The sequence below is a fragment of the Lagopus muta genome, chromosome Z, assembly GCF_023343835.1.
Source record: "Lagopus muta isolate bLagMut1 chromosome Z, bLagMut1 primary, whole genome shotgun sequence".
In the NCBI taxonomy this organism is placed as follows: Eukaryota; Metazoa; Chordata; class Aves; order Galliformes; family Phasianidae; genus Lagopus; species Lagopus muta.
In genome coordinates, this window is record NC_064472.1 from 24,549,924 (window position 1) to 24,566,096 (window position 16,173).

A 16,173-nucleotide genomic window follows, 5' to 3' on the forward strand; every position below is an offset into this window, starting at 1 on the left:
TAAACGGATGTATTTTACCGTGTATTAAACCCAGACTTTGTCTGCTTACAATTGAAACCGTGATTAAAAGGAACAAAGCATTTTTTAATTACACATTCCTTCTCCCGCTGAGCAGGCAGTTGTCAGCTCCTAACACTCAGCATTTGCCAGCACTAACATCTGCAGACCTGAGATTATCAGGCCTCCAATCTTTTTGGCTAAAATATCTGCCATTTAAATAAGCACTAGGTCAGCTGCAAGCAGTGCTGACCACACCTAGAAAATCACCTGCTGTCTAATAACATCAGAAACAAATTCTCTATCCAGTATATGGTGCTGTAGGCCTCAAGCTTCAGTACTTCTAAATAGTGGCATCAGAAACTTGATTTTTAAATGATTTTAATACCCGCTGTAGTGCTGCTTAGTCTATTACTTTTCTCTGAGGAGAATGTTAGTGTATACTTCATACAAAAATGAGATACTTGCCTAAAGTTCATTAAAGTTTAGACACGATATGTCAGTCTTTCACTTGAATCCATATAAATAGTCTGTGCAGAATCTAGAGCTATGAGCAGATCAGGTTTCTGTTTCCTTGCTGTGGAAATGCGAACATAGCTGTGATAAGCTTGATAAAAATCCCATAAAAAGTAGATTTTATTTGAATACCTAACAACGTTGGGATGGGGCCAGGTGGGTGGGAAGAGAAAAAAGTGTGCAAGTGTGAAGTGCAATAATCCCTTGACCCAGGTGGATCAAGGTGCTGTGACTCACAAGAGCAAATACAGGCAAGAAACTCATCTCTGAAATGGCGGAGATTGCAGGACATGATACTAGAGTGCTAAGTAACAACTCCTATTAAGGGAAATGCAGAGAATATCCCTTATATTATATAGAATTATTTCTTATATCCCTTATTTAGGAAAAAGAGCTTGAAAGTAATGGAAGTTAATATAGATTGACACTAGTCGAACTTTGCCCGCTATTCAGATGCAAGGCGTGAAAAGAGCCGTGATGTGCCATCAAAAGCTGAAGTACTGAATTTTCCTATAAATGGTTGCTTTTGTTAAATTCCTGCATCTGAATTTGGCTTTGGAAAATATTCTTTCATTTAAAGATTTGGTGTAGATCCACATAATCGTACAGGGAGATAGTAAGACTCATATGGTACCCTTTTCACACATGTGGAAACCAATTCTTGCACTAAGTGCTTGAATCTAAGATGCTTTAATACATACTCTTAGCTTTAGCAGTCTTTTCAGTATCTTGTTCATATTATGGGGAAAGGGAAAGGAAGGCAGCTGTAATGCTAACTCAGATCTGTGAACAGTAACTTTGTCTTAACTTTTACAGGCATAAAGTCTAGAAGCAAACTGTGAATTGTTGAAAACCATAGCGGTAGCAGACAGTATCTGGAAAGAAAACTAAATTAAAGAATGATCTAAGAATTAGCTTAACAACCAGATAAAAAATGAGCATAAAAAATTAAAGCATATTTTTTCCAGTATGAGTAAGATATTTAGTGGTTTTGCTGAATTTACATTACAGAACCAAGCAGCATGAGAATTGAGAAACTGAAAAGCTGATCATAGAATCATAGAGTGACCAGGGTTGGAAGAGACCTCAAGGATCAATAAAACCCAACTCCCCTGCCACAGGCAGGGTTGCCAAGCACTAGATCAAGTGCTAGATCAGATTGCCCAGGGCCCAATTCAACCTGGCCTTAAACACCTCCAGGGATGGGGCATCCACAACCTCTCTGGGCAGCCTGTTCCAGTGCCTCACCACCCTCTCAGGGAAAGACTTCCTCCTGACATCTAGTTTACATCTTTTCTCCTTTAGTTTAAAACCATTCTCCCTTGTCCTATCACTGTCTGTCCATGTAAAGGGATGATTTCTCTCCAGTATCTTCTAAATAGTTCTGTACTTAAAACAAACAAACCAAAACCAAAACCAACCAACATGAAAAAAAACAACCAATTAATAGAAAAAAAAAAAACAAAAAACAACACAACAAAACAAAACAACAAAACACAAAGCAGAATTCTAGGCCACTGAGGGTTAATATTGTGCTGATACCATCAGAAATCTCATCACAAGCACTGTGGCACATAATTGATCTGGCTGTTTGGCTGACTGAGTCTGTGGCCCGAGAGATTTACGTACTCATGTAATTCTGCAAAGTCCTTGCTTGAGTACGGCTCTGTGCAGCTGCTCACTTACAGCACTTTACAACCCTCAGAACAGACAAAGAGGTAAAATCTGCTAGAGACTACTCTGAGAACAGCTTTGGCAAGCTCAGTATTGAATCATCCCTGTAACTTAGAGGCTTGTCTGTCTATGAAGAAAGGGCTCTGTCATGCTTTCGAGAGACCATAGATCAAGCAGATTCAACTAATGTTAAAAGGAAGAGCAGGGAGTGCGTATTTACAAGAAGCAGCTGTCAGAGTTTAAGAATACTGTGGTGAGTATGCATCCTGAGCCCATGAAATCAAATGGTACTAGAAAGAGTTTTGTTTGCAGGATCTCACTTTTGATTTCTTGTTGATTTCCACCTCTACATTTCTACATTAGTGTTTTCCATTCCTTTATTGTACCGCACCTAATTAATATGCGATGAATGGATTGCATATGAAATTCGATATGTCCGTTTGGACAGTACCAGAGAGTACTGATAGAGCAAATTGCCAACAGATGATAAAATCTAACAGCGTAAAATGGCTAAACGTTCTGTGGAATAGGCTGAAATTTTTGCCTGTGACAAAATCTGATTACACTGTTGCTGAGTGGTGACTTCACTCTACCAATAGGGAAAACACATTCAATAATCTCTGTGTGCTTTACTGTAGGGCTGTCTGCACCCTGTCCATAGCTCTGAGCTCACAAAACAAAACCACAATGGTTTCAAACACACACTTGGTGTGCATGTACAATCAGAGAAAAATGTGATTCAAACCTTGGAATTATTTTACTGCGGAGCTATAAGAACTGCTATAAAGCTAAGCATTTGGTTGAGAAGTTGTTGCAGACACTGTTAATTACAGCTGTTAAGTGTAGAAGCTAATTGAAAATGTAAGTGCTCCTGTCCTGGTCTGGGACTTCCAGTGATTTATGTGCATCTGGACTGAGGATATTTAAACGATGGGCTCACGGTGAACAAGAAAAGAGAAGCAATTAATCAAAAACGACAGTCAGAAAAAAGGCACAACAAAACACTGCAGTTCATGAAAAGACAATGGGGCCTATTTATCTAGTCTAACTTTTACAAACAAAGCAATCATTGAAATGCTGCAACATTTTCTGAAGAACGGGGAGAGGATGGATCATTTACCAGTGATGCGCCTTTCATCTTCTGCATTCTGCCGCAGTGTAATAACACAGCATCCACACAGTTCAAGGAGGTCTTTCGAAATGTAACCTTGTTATATTTTATTTGTTTAGAAAATTATTGCATGAAAAATCCTTGTCTGTTTTTCTTTCCACAAGCATTTTAGTACTGTGATTGCAGTCTCATTTCTTATTTTGCTTTTTATCTTTTATTATCTTTTTTTAATTTTAATTTCAAGCAAATAAATAACAAACAATATCATATTACTAAGAGAGAGACAGATAGACTAGGTAGTCAGTTTACATAATTTAACGATGTGACTAAATGCACATGCTCACATCTTCTAACTTGACCGACTGAAAACATGGATATTTCTGTACCTACAATACTGTGTGTCAGAGGACCTAAATTCAAACTTCAATCAGAGTCTTTCAATACAGTATTATTTGCCCTCACAAATTCAGTAGTAATGACTTCCAGTTACAATCTGTCCTATTTGTCCAAAGTGAGAAGAAGATTTTTACTCACAAGAAGCAGTTGAAGTGTTTCAAACGTAACTACAAAAGGGATCAAGAAAACTACTTATATGTTTGGGTATATGGGTTGGACTTGATGATCTTGGAGGTGTTTTTCCAACCTTGGTGATTTCATGATTCCATGATTAAATAAGCAATAAATAATACGTATGTTACCATTAAAGTAATGCCTCCCATGTATTTCTATGGAAAGTACAACAGATACAAAGAGCACAATAACACTATGTGATACATCATATTCTCAGCTACAGAACACTATTTTCCAACATAATCACAATCAATTGGCTGTGCATTTTCACCAGAAATGAACAAGAGTGCATGACACTCCTGAAAAAATCTGCGCCAATGGAGATGCCCCACTGTTGCCACTGCTAAAACACACCACCCACCACTTCACCGTGCTCACATCCACTGTTTGGTCTTCAGAAAAACTCAGGTACTGTCAATGAATGTCACTGGGTGGCATTTTTCCTGCACAGAGGAATCCAATGCCACATCTTTGCTTCATACACACTTCCCTGTCAGATGTTGTTTTGTGAGACTGTCAGATGTTGTTTTGTGAGACTGCTCCTCGGCAGCCATCTGTCACACAGCAACAAAATATAATGGGACATTGGGTGGGAAGGTTCAACCTCTATTGCCATACCACCAACGTCTGCCTCTGACATTATGGGTTGACATACTAAAATAGGAGGCATTACTTTCAGTGCAGCCCTCATAGTCAGTAAATCTAACAGCATTATCAACATCTTTTTAGTTGTGATTTATCTTTATTTAAGGCACTGCTACCTTCAAGTAACAGCTAGCATGGGGACCAAAACAGTTAGCGCCCCTAACAAACAGCCCCTGCACTAGAATGGAAAAAAGATAATATAGGCTCAAATAGCATGAGAGGAACTAATCACAGAATCACAGAATCACAGAATTGTAGGGGTTGGAAGGGACCTCCAGAGATCATCGAGTCCAACCCCCTGCCAAAGCAGGTTCCCTACAGCAGGTCGCACAGGTAGGCATCCAGGCAGGTCTTGAACATCTCCAGAGAAGGAGACTCCACCACCTCCCTGGGCAGCCTGTTCCAGTGCTCCGTCACCTCACTGTAAAGAAGTTCTTGCACACATTTGTGCAGAACTTCCTATGCTCCAGTTTCTGGCCATTTCCCCTTGTCCTGTCTCCACTCACCACTGAAACTAAGAGAGGTAGAAATCTTGCTTCAGTCAGTACCATTCCTGAGGAGATGAGAAAGAAAAAATAAAAGAGCAAAGAAGAAATCTTATCAGATCTAGCATCTTATTTGTTTCCGGAAGTGAAAAAAACTATTGCAGTGTCTGATACTGTAGGCACTTCTGGTGGCAACTGGACAGAATTCTAGGGAAGGTTAATTATCTTCAAGCAATATTTTTTAATTTATAATCAAGGCCAATTGATTATGTGGAATAAATTTTCATTAAAAATAAGCCTGAGGAAAGTCTGTTGTTTTGCTGTTATAAGAATGACAGACTATTACTATGACTTCTTTGGAAAATTATGTTTATGGCATTAGATAATGATGTTAACAGCAAATGTCTGTTCATCTGTCTGTTAGTTTCTCCACCTATTCTGTTTGAAACCATTGGCGTACTTCAATCAAATCTGACAGGAAGAAACGTTTGCAGAGACAACCATATTTCCCAAACCCAAAACCAGTGAAATGTGCTGCTTAGGCAGAAGTGATAGGCCCTATCAGTGCAGAGAGGAAAAGGCAGAAGTTAGTGGTCTCAGCCTGAATGCTAGGACTGCACTGTGACCACACCACCAAATCTGACTTGAGCACAAAGGTGCTGCTTCTTCTCTGAGGTCAGCAAAGCAAGGAAGAGGCTGTAATGCACAAAAGTTATTGTGGGGAAGATACGGAAAGCTGCAACTCTACTCAGCACTGGTAAGACCTGGATTATTGTGTCTCATTTCTGGGCTCCTTGGTACAAGAGAGATGTGGAACAATTGGTTGAGAATCCAATGCAGGGCCATTAAGATGATGACATAGGAGTACCTCTCCTATGATAAGAGGCTGAGAGAGCTGGGATTGTTCTTCCTTGAAAAGAGGAAGCTCAGAGGGATATCTGCAAATATCTGAAGGGAAGGTTCTAGGAAGATGGAGGCAGGTCTTTTTCAGTGATGGCCAGAGCAAGAGGTAATGAGCACGAACTGAACACAGGAGGTTCCCTGTGAATCTCAGGAACCATGTCTGCTGTGATGAAGGATGAAGGAACACTAGCACAGGCTGCCCAGAGACTGTGGGGTCACCTCATCAGAGATCTTCAGAAGTTGCATGGATGAGGGCTTTGTGTAGCTCCATCTGAGCAGGAGTTGCACCAGATGGACCCAGAAGTCCCTGTCAACCTCAGCCAGTCTGTGTTTCTGTGATATTCCTCATAAATGAGGAGCAGAGAGAAAGAAATTAAGAAGGATCACTTAGTGATGGCCGGAAACCCTTAAGAAACAAGGCTGTGTAACTTCTCTCACAAAATATCGTTAGGTTTTTACTGAACCTGCAGATAAGCAAATTTTCTCTTTCAAAGTTAAAATACAGAGCCCAGCAGGTTATATTTGAAGCTCACTAATGAGCGTTCTTTGTGATCAGTAAATAGACGTGGTAAAAGCTACCTAAGCTTCCAATGCTTGCAAATATAAACATGTAAATGACCATATCAAACCCCGTATTAGGGCACAGAAAACAACAAACTGATAAACAAAGTGATCTGTTTTGCTTTCCTAGCTGGATTTGCAAAAGCAGCTGTTTTAAATTCCGCTGTGTTCTGTCATTCTTGTTTTTAAAAATGAAGATTATTTTTTTTTAAGTATACACATTTAACATAATCTCGTTTCATAGGATTTTTTTCAAAATGAGAGGTATCCATGAGTAGGGCCTGATAAATCACGTTAACATTAAAACTGTCTTGTACCCACTTTAATTAATTTAGATTTTTAAAGTATAAATACAGTTTCAGCCCTCAGGATACAGAATTAATGACAATGCACTAAGTATGGAGGAGTACAGCACACTGGGGATCACTTTGCCTCTTAGTGGAATACTGAACAGATCAACAGACATTGCATCACATAGTATATGTTGCATTATATATTATAGAGGAGATGCCCTTATGTCTGATCTATTCGATTTGTGCAGCATAACATCATTATAGTTAATTCAGATTCAACATTAGCAAAACATCTTTTAGATGGCCAACAGTATTTTCCATTGGCTATGGCCCCACAGATTCATGGATTCATAAACCAGAAGTTGTACTACAAATTCAAAGTATGTATAAAGAAGGCAATTTTTAAGAGCTGCTGCTTTTAAAATGTGTATAAAATGTTTCCTCCACGTTAAAAAAAAGGAAAGGAAAGGAGAGGGGAGGGGAGAGCAGAGGAGAGCAGGGGAGGGGAGAGATTGCTTTATAATTCTGCAGATACATTTTGCATTAATGGGCTCTTTATTACTGAGAAAAGGCAAAATAAGCTATTCCCTCACACATTTTCTTTGTTCTTGACTATTAACAAAAGTGAGACATCTGCAGAGAACAGATCTTCTGCAGAAAACAGAAACTACTGTATAACAGAAGATGGAGCCTTGGACTGAGATTTTTATAAATTGGCTGCTGCTATGGCTTGGGTTTGTTCTGAGCTCCTATGAAAAGGCAGAGTAGGAGGAAAAGTCTTAGAAAAATGAAAAAAATATATATTCATCTTAATTAGGAATGCAGGATTTTCAAAATGGAGAAGTATGTGGCTTTTCACCAGTTTTTCTGCCATAGCACATTTACTCAACAGAATAATCTCTCTTTCTTTTGAAGCTACCAGTAAGAAATGTTTGACAGACAAGCAATTTTTCCACATGTTTTGGAAACAGCAAATACTTCTCTTTATTAATTTGTGTTGTCTTCTATTTCTCCTAAGTTCTGAAGATATCTCCTTGTTTTGTCTCTGCTTTTGTTTTCCTGCCTTTTTCTGTCCTTCACCAGTACTCTCTGTTCATTTAATTGCTCTTTGAAAATGGGTGAAGGGGACTTTGCAGGGGGCATCCAATGCAGCTACTTGCTCCAAGACAGAAGCAGTGACTGCCCCTACGCTATTCTCAAAATATATTTAGCTGATCTTTTATAAAGATGTTTAGTGACTCCGATTTTACTACTTCCACAGGAGTTTTATTCAGGAATATTTATCTAACAGATTATTAGGAAGTGGCTCTTCCTTTCCATACTTCCTCTCCTTGACTAAAAGTTCAGCTCATTACTTTTTGTCTTATCATCCATGAGCTATTTATTCCTTTTTCCTTTGCAGCTAATCATGCCTTTCTCTTTTTTCTTTCAGCAAGATTAGAAAAGACATCATCGATGGCCCTTGTGCTTATCCAAATTAGTGATGGTATCCTATTTCAAGATGTTCCAACTTTGAACAAACGTAACTGTTCTCCCAAATTTTCAGTTTATGTTGATCAGATGTTGACGTACAAGCAACCACAGTAAATCATCTCTGTAGACACAAAAGAATTTTTTCCCCCTTAGTTCTTTAGAGTATAGACACTGCAGTGATGCAGCAATATGAGATCAGTCGAGCATGGCTCTTTTTGTTATAAATCATGTAAGTGCATCCCGTATTTTTGATTGGATGGGTGCACAGCAGACGATTATCAAATTCACCTCTAGGGACTACAGCAAAGGAAAGGCGGAAGAAGAAACTCGGTGATCCTTTGCCAAAGACAAAATGATGATTTATAAAACATTTATAAGCTTTTTTGAACTTTGCTGCTGATGAAATGGTGGGAATAGCTGATGAAATAGGCATGAGAGAAATTGAGCTTTTTGTCTGGTGCTCAGACCCACCTCTAATGTACATTTTGGAATTTCAAAGTGCTATACAAAATATCTCAAAAACATCAATATCATCTAAGTAATAGCCACTTATTTACAGCATCCCCATCAGCTTTGACACTTAGAATTGTATATATTTGAGCAGACAAATTCTAACTAAGCTTGTGTTACAGATATTAATTTCTGTGCAATCTCAATATGGTAAATAACAGCTATTCTACAGGCAGTTAATAGTGAAGTTAAGACTCAAACTTTTCCATAGTAATCAAGAATTTTTTGTATTCATGTGTAGTAGTAAACTCATAATTAAAAAAGAATACAAAAGATAATTTGAGATGGATTACTTCTGAAAAAAGAAAAATAAAATAAATGAATATATATATACATACATGGCTTCTGGTCTTTGTAAAACAGCCCACCAATAACTTTCCAATTTCCACAAAAATAAACACTGAATGACAGAAAAATCTGCTTTTTATTATATTATATAAAGTATATATCATGTAATATGTAAGTACTGTTCCATGGCATTCATTTGAAATAATCATCACTACAGAAGACTGCAACCTCTTTTTTTCATTTCAAGACACTTGTCTCCCCTAAACAGACTAGACTGAAATCTCTGCAAGTGAAATCCCTCACAGCTGCTGCCTCTCAGAAGGATCCAGATCTGCTCATCAGAACTGCAGGATGGATGGCCACTAATACCCTTTTACTTCTATTGCTTCTTGGGGATTCATCATGCCCTATGAATACTGCACAACACTAGAATATGATCTCTTATCCCAGTATTGTTGCAGTCAGTTTTTATTAAGGAACTTTTAATTCCAACAGAATTACAGAAAAAGGGAGCTAAAAGTTTGTCTTTTTCCTTAATTGCCATTAACTAATTTTAGTACATTGTGTCCTCAGTTTAGTCTGCTGCAAATTAAGATTAACTCCTCCATTAACAGTGCCTGGTGCTGAGCATGCTCTGTGCCTTTATATACTGTGCCTTTAGACCTCCATCTCCACATCTGCATTGCAGCTCCATCCAACTCACTTACATCCATTCCTGTTTTATTACAGTATCATTCACTGTTTCATATGTAACGGAGGTTTACTGCAGTTTTTAAAGTGTGTTTACCTTTTTAATCTCCATGTGGATGACACAAGAACAAAGCAAACATGGCAACAGGAAGTACTATAGAAGCTACTCTAGAGACATCTACCAAAAAGGTGATAATAAGATCTTTTTGATAACCAATAAAGTCATTTTTTTCAGGCAAACTGATCCGCTTCAACTCAACTATATTGTCCTACCAATAGAAATGCCAGAAATAGAATAGAAATAGAAATAGAAATTCAGGCCACCTAACAAACCATTTACACAAAACAAAACTGATTTCTGCACTGTCATCACAATTGCACACAGAAATAAAGGCTATTTAGGAATTCCTGTGCCCGTGAAAAGACTTCTCAGAATCAGTACAGCCATGGGGATGGAGAGTTCAATGTGTATGTAACCTTTTTAGGCAGTGGTCTTACGTGCCCATGCAAGCCCCTGGTGGTGGAGATCCTCTAACAGTCTTTGATTGTACATGCTAGTGCTCCACTGCACCTGTCTTTGAGTTTATAAAGCCTTTTTAAAATAGAAGTCATGCTTTGTCTCCTAAATACAATGTTCTGCAAACCTTAGTTTTGAGTCTATAGTTCAGACACTTCTATGTCTGCATTTTTAAGCTCCATGTAACTGTAAAAAAAAGCAATTAAAAAATCTGTAAGTAGTTATATATACACTTACTGTAGTTTCATTGATTGTATATCTGTAATATATATTAACTTTTATTTATTAGGTATTCTGCAAAACTTTAAGAAATAGCTTTCTTAATTTAAAACATTTCTGATGACAATGGTAGGAATATGATTTCTAGCCATTTCTCTTTCAGTCACAGGACAACTTATCAGTTATTTACAAATGCAATGAAAACATTTTCTAGAAAAGTGAACGTATTAATATTTTCCTGCTTATATGTGGAAAGAAATGTTAGAGTTTGACAAGAAATCTCATGTTCTGAAATTAAATACTTGTTTATAAGATTACTTATTTCACTTATTTCTCTTCTAAATTAGTATTCCTTGAGTGGTTCTATAGAATGCTGTCTTTTAAAAACAGAAGTGGCTGGTCCTCAGTAAGTGGAAAAAAAGTCTCTGCTGATGAAAAATGAATAGTTCAGTTGATGATCTATGATGTAATTTAGGCACCAGCTTAAATAAAATGTTTGGTCTAAGTACTTACATCTGATTTTTGCACTGAGAATCTTAGTCTCCAGCATAATCCCACTACACTGTGTTGTCTACACTAAGGAGATGAAGTTACAAATTGTGGTGAACACTGTTGCTCTAACATGAGTATGCTTGCAAGTTTAGTTCATAGCTAACTGGTTGCAGAAATTCTCATTAAGTTGCAAAATACAAGTGACTAATAATAATTAATGGTGATAAAGACCCCATCCCATAACTTAGAAATGTGACTAAAAACATAACGCACTTTTGATTAGCTTTATTGATCTTTAAAAAGGCAAATAATATTGTCGTTACTTTGAAAGTGGTATAAAAAAGGAGTGTGCAAAATCATTTTATCCATGACTCTGCCTTTCAGTTGCTGTACACAGTTCACTCTAGAGCTTGAGGTTCAACTGCAGTTTACATGCAGAAGACTCGATATCTACACCATCCTGATCAGACTCCCTGTCATCTTCACTTCTCCTCCTTAGCAGTCTAACTTCTTTTACATCCCATATTCAACTTCTTATAAGATCAACAAGATTGGTAAATCAGTGAGGTTAATATCTGATTGTTGTTAAGCAAAAAGATTCTAGGGAATATTTCTGCTGTTTGAAAACAATTGAATACTTGATATATGCAAAACCAAAAATTACACAGACTACCAAAATAGAAAGTATTAATAAATGGAAATCTTTAACTAGCGGCCCTTTATTTTTAGTTTTGAGATCTGGAACCATAAGATTCTAGGCTCTTTATAAAAATAACACAGTGTATAGAAGGCAATATCTTGTATAATCGAAAACTTTGCATCTTTTTAAAATAAAGGGGTAAAATGGCTAAAAAAGGTGGGTGAGGGTGAGTTCTTTTTATTCCTATCCTTGAAGAAAGACATAAATCTAGTGTAATGAAAAGGTAATATATCACTATCAAGATTTTATACTGAAATGTAATTTCTTACTGTTAAGATTTTTCACTGTTTGCAAAATGAATTTTTTAAAGAATACTGTGATACACATTTGATGCATTTGACAGTCTTTGAAGTAATCCACCTTGAAATATTATGCTAAATTTAAAGTTGCACTTGCAAAATGGTTTATAAAATGGTAATTATCCTTCCTATCGAGCCTGACTGAAGTGTTGCATGAAGCCATTTATTCACAGCAGCCTGGTCTGGGACTTTGGTAATTGACTGCAATTAGAAGCATTTGTCTGCAGATGTTTCTTCTAATAGATTCTCCATGACCTCAACTCCTCTGTAAGGAACTCTGAACAAATCTGCATCCATTTTCAAATTTAAAACCGAAGCCAACATCTAGACTTAAAGAATCTCTGGAACTTGCTTGCCTTCCAGATGAAATTAATCTTTCAGTATGCGGTCACTGCAGCACTATGTCACCCTGATTCCTCTCTTAACAACACACTGATGCCAAGGCAATTATTAGCTTCCCTATATTTTAGAATGTCTCAGTTTTAAAATGTCTCCCTTGTTTCAGACATTCCTGTGCTGCTTGAACAAAAACAAGTAAATTGTTACTTAGATTTCATTTTATCAGGAAAAGATAGAGCTAAATCTTGAACAGCTGAAGTGGTATAGGTTCATTATTGTTTTGGAGGTAGATAATATATATCAGCTGTGAATCCAGGACCTTTTAAAGCGTCTTATATAAGACTGAGAAAAAAAAATATACCCAGAAGATGACTCAGTGCTGCTGGTTTGCTATTTTTCTGTCCATTTTAGAATAATTTTACTATGTTCAATGGCAGTTTGTAGCTTTTCAATAGTTGCAACTTCATGCCCTGCCTTTGAGCAATTTCAGTGTTCAGATAGGAAAAATGAACAGTATTTATTTCGCAGATGAGAATCAGAGAGCTCAGAAATTTCTATACGCTATACAGATAGGCCTTAGAAGTGGTTGAATGCTTTGCTTATAATTACGTTTTGCTTACTGGTCAGTGGAGATGTGATTAATGAGAAGGACTGAAGTCATTTTGAAGAAGAAGATCCATCTTTGCCTAATTCTATCAAAACAATTCAAGGGAGACCACACAGAAATCCTAAAAGAGAAAGCTGCCCTACAGGAGTCCTCATGCATGCAAGTGATACAAGTGATGTGGAGGTTGGAGACAGCATTAACCCGACCAGGACTGTTTGTAGGATACAGCACTGTGTGAACACTCCCCCCCCAGTGTCAGAGCAATATTTGACCTGGATGTACTCTGCAGTGCCTATGAGCTCAGCACATCTTGATCACAACAATGAAGCATCTTCAATCTGATACTCAGCAGAATAGCTCCACGCTTGTTTCAGGAAGTAAAACAAAGGCTTTGAACTTGACTAGATAGTCTAATTTACAATAAAGACAATAGAAAGACCTCATCCATTTTGCTTAAATTCCCCAAAAGGTGTATAAACCTACTTGTTTTGCTATGAGAAAGAATTGTGCCTGCTGCTTGCAGCTTCCTTATTAGCCCTCTCTTTGGCTCTTATGACTTTGCTTACTATACTGCAAAGAGAGTAATTTGCATGGCTGTAGCTGAAGAACACTGTCTTTTAAAAATGGTTTTTGCATTCCTCTGTCTTTAGTGATTTTCCTATGTACTTTTGCAGAAGTCTACCACACACAAAACTGAAAAAAAGCTGCATGGCTTTTTGTTATTGGTGTTTTTCTACTGCTATAGAAAGAAAAAAATAATTCCCTCCTTTTCCTGCCACTACTGTAATATAGGGATGTGCATTATTATTCATTGAGATACATTGCTCTGTAACATTTTTAAAAGCATTTCAGTGAAGGTTATCGAGTCATGAAATCTACAGTGAAATTAGGCAGTCTATTTAAGCCAGTGTTTGTATTTTTCTCTGAAAGGTAAGGGAAATAAAAACACATTTAAAAAAAAAAAAAAAAAAAAAAAAAAAAAGGTACTGAGAGCAATTTACTAATTGAACAAAAAATAAAAAACAAAAAAAAACAAAAGACAAAACAGAAAACTTTATATATAAGCACTGTGTCTTGCCAGCAAAGATTCTTCTCTGATTTCAGCAATCCAAAGCCAAAAGCCAAGGTTAAAGACAGAGATTCTGGCTGCATGTACAGTCTAAAATTAATTTCAGTGCAAGAGTCTACGTATTTGATTGGTCTGCATGGTTATAATTTATTTCTGGGCCCTAGTGTCTGGTAAATGTTCCAATCACTCTGGGCAAATCTCCTAAATTTTTTCCTCCCCTGCACAATAAATTTTGATAAATGTCATTTCCTGGCTTAAGAAAACTGCTCTGCATGCTACCTAGCTCACAGAGTTGCTCTACTTGTCTTGAAGAATGCCAGCAAGAAGTGCTTACAGAGCCTAACTTTTAAAAACCACTGAGAATTCCCAAAAGCCCTTAAGACCTATAGGAATTTAGTGCCTCTAAAAGGCAGAAGTAGGAGACTGAGTAGATACTCTACCTCCACTTAATGTTTAATTATGTCACAGTAGTAAAGAGGCCTTTCACAAAGTAGTTTACACTGCATGTTCATATAATTTCAGCTACAGGAAGACTTCTGTCATATTTCCCCTCACTTACCCCGACCATATGTAAGTGCACTCTATTTGATTTCTCTTATTTGTACATCACTGTATAGCTATGCTAAAAACATTCAGCACAGCTTTACATTCACAACTACTGCCACAAACATTAAGACATTCTTAATTCTTCTTTCTTAAGGGAGAGTAATTGAGATTCTATGTGTTCCAAACAAACAATGTACAAAATCTAACAGAAATTTGACACTCAACATTTCAAAAGATATTTTCTCTGAAGCAAGTCTCCATATCAGCTGTTTTCTCCAGTTTCAATGGTAAGACTGACTACCTTTCTATTTGTCCAAATTTCCAGCAATCTAAAGAATCTGACTAAGCATGGATATTTGCTAATTTTTACTCTGTAAGGTACTGTTATTTAGCGTATGATCTATTCTCCTCACTTCCCCCAAAATATATATTTTTTTTAAACGGCAGAATAATGATTTTGAGAACTGACATGTTTAAGTTATACTTTAAAAGCTTTACTATTTAATTAGGAGAGAGAGAACTTACAAGGAGATGTTTGCCTTACCATAATGAGGAATGATTGCCCAAGCCATTGCAGAAGCATAGATACCACCAATCATCCAAAACATACAGAGCCAACTCAGGTGTTCTCCTCGTTTCTCCCGAGCAAGCACTTCCGAAAAATAGGAGAAGACTGTTGGCACAGCTCCACCAATCCTAGAAGGAGATACATACCATGTGTTAAGGGAGAAAGTAACAGCCAGTTATAGTGAGAGCTAGGCCACAGTTAGTGTCGTTTAGAACCTAAACTACAAGCAGATTTCTAACAAGGTTGTATTTTTTTTTAATTGCACCATGTACTGGAGAACAATATGCTTTCACCACCTTGGATGCACCTTTTGTCAAAGATTTCCTTGAAAACTGCATATAGACTTCAGTATGTTCAGTGATTCAAATGGATTGCCAACGTGCTGGCCTTTGGAACAGAAACCAGCACAAAGTGCTAACTTTCACACAAATGCTGCAATCGTGGCCATCTATTTTTGAGCGTCAAAACATGCTCCGTTTTACTGAAATTGTTAGTAATTTTCCCAGAGGATAATAGGTATTTCTCTAGGTCTTCAGTCTTCTGATTTAGGCAACCAGGAAGTGACTAAATGAGAACTATATTACTAGTACATTTTATTCCATTCCTATTTAAAACGATGTAATTTGCTAAGCCTGTGCTTGCTGTCTACATAATTTCTGTAATGGAAAAGTCAATGCATTCATATCATATTCACAGTTTTTAATACAGTAATCTAAAGGTCAGCTGGGAAAAAAAGGATCTCAATGTGGTTTTGCAAAACTTGTGTAACTTAAATATGTACCAAGTTCCAGGTAACCTTTTACTGTTTTTACCTCTTCACTACACAGCACAAGCTTGTGTAAGCTATAATTTCCTGCTGAAGTAAATATCTATGAAGTTGGAAGAGATACACTTACATAACAGTTCACATCCTTACAAGAAGCAAAGTCTTGCATTGTTCAATTTTTGAACTCAACTTTTAAAGATAAATGTGTATTTATGCTGTCATTTTGATGATGGGTAAACTGGGAGCAAAACCAAGGATCTTACAACAGATTAAAACAAATATTAGAAAGGAACATATGAATACAGAAATGGAATTTCAATCCTAGTAAAAATCAG

The 16,173-nt window shown here is 37.0% G+C and overlaps 1 protein-coding gene across 1 annotated transcript in view; it reads right to left on the reverse strand.

The window, feature by feature from the left end:
• SV2C (synaptic vesicle glycoprotein 2C) overlaps nt 1-16,173 on the reverse strand; it is a 99,795-nt gene that overhangs the window by 32,215 nt on the left and 51,407 nt on the right. Inside the window, exon 4 of the mRNA XM_048931767.1 lies at nt 15,049-15,200. Coding sequence (XP_048787724.1) covers nt 15,049-15,200 — 152 coding nt within the window. The remainder of the gene's footprint in view (nt 1-15,048; nt 15,201-16,173) is intronic.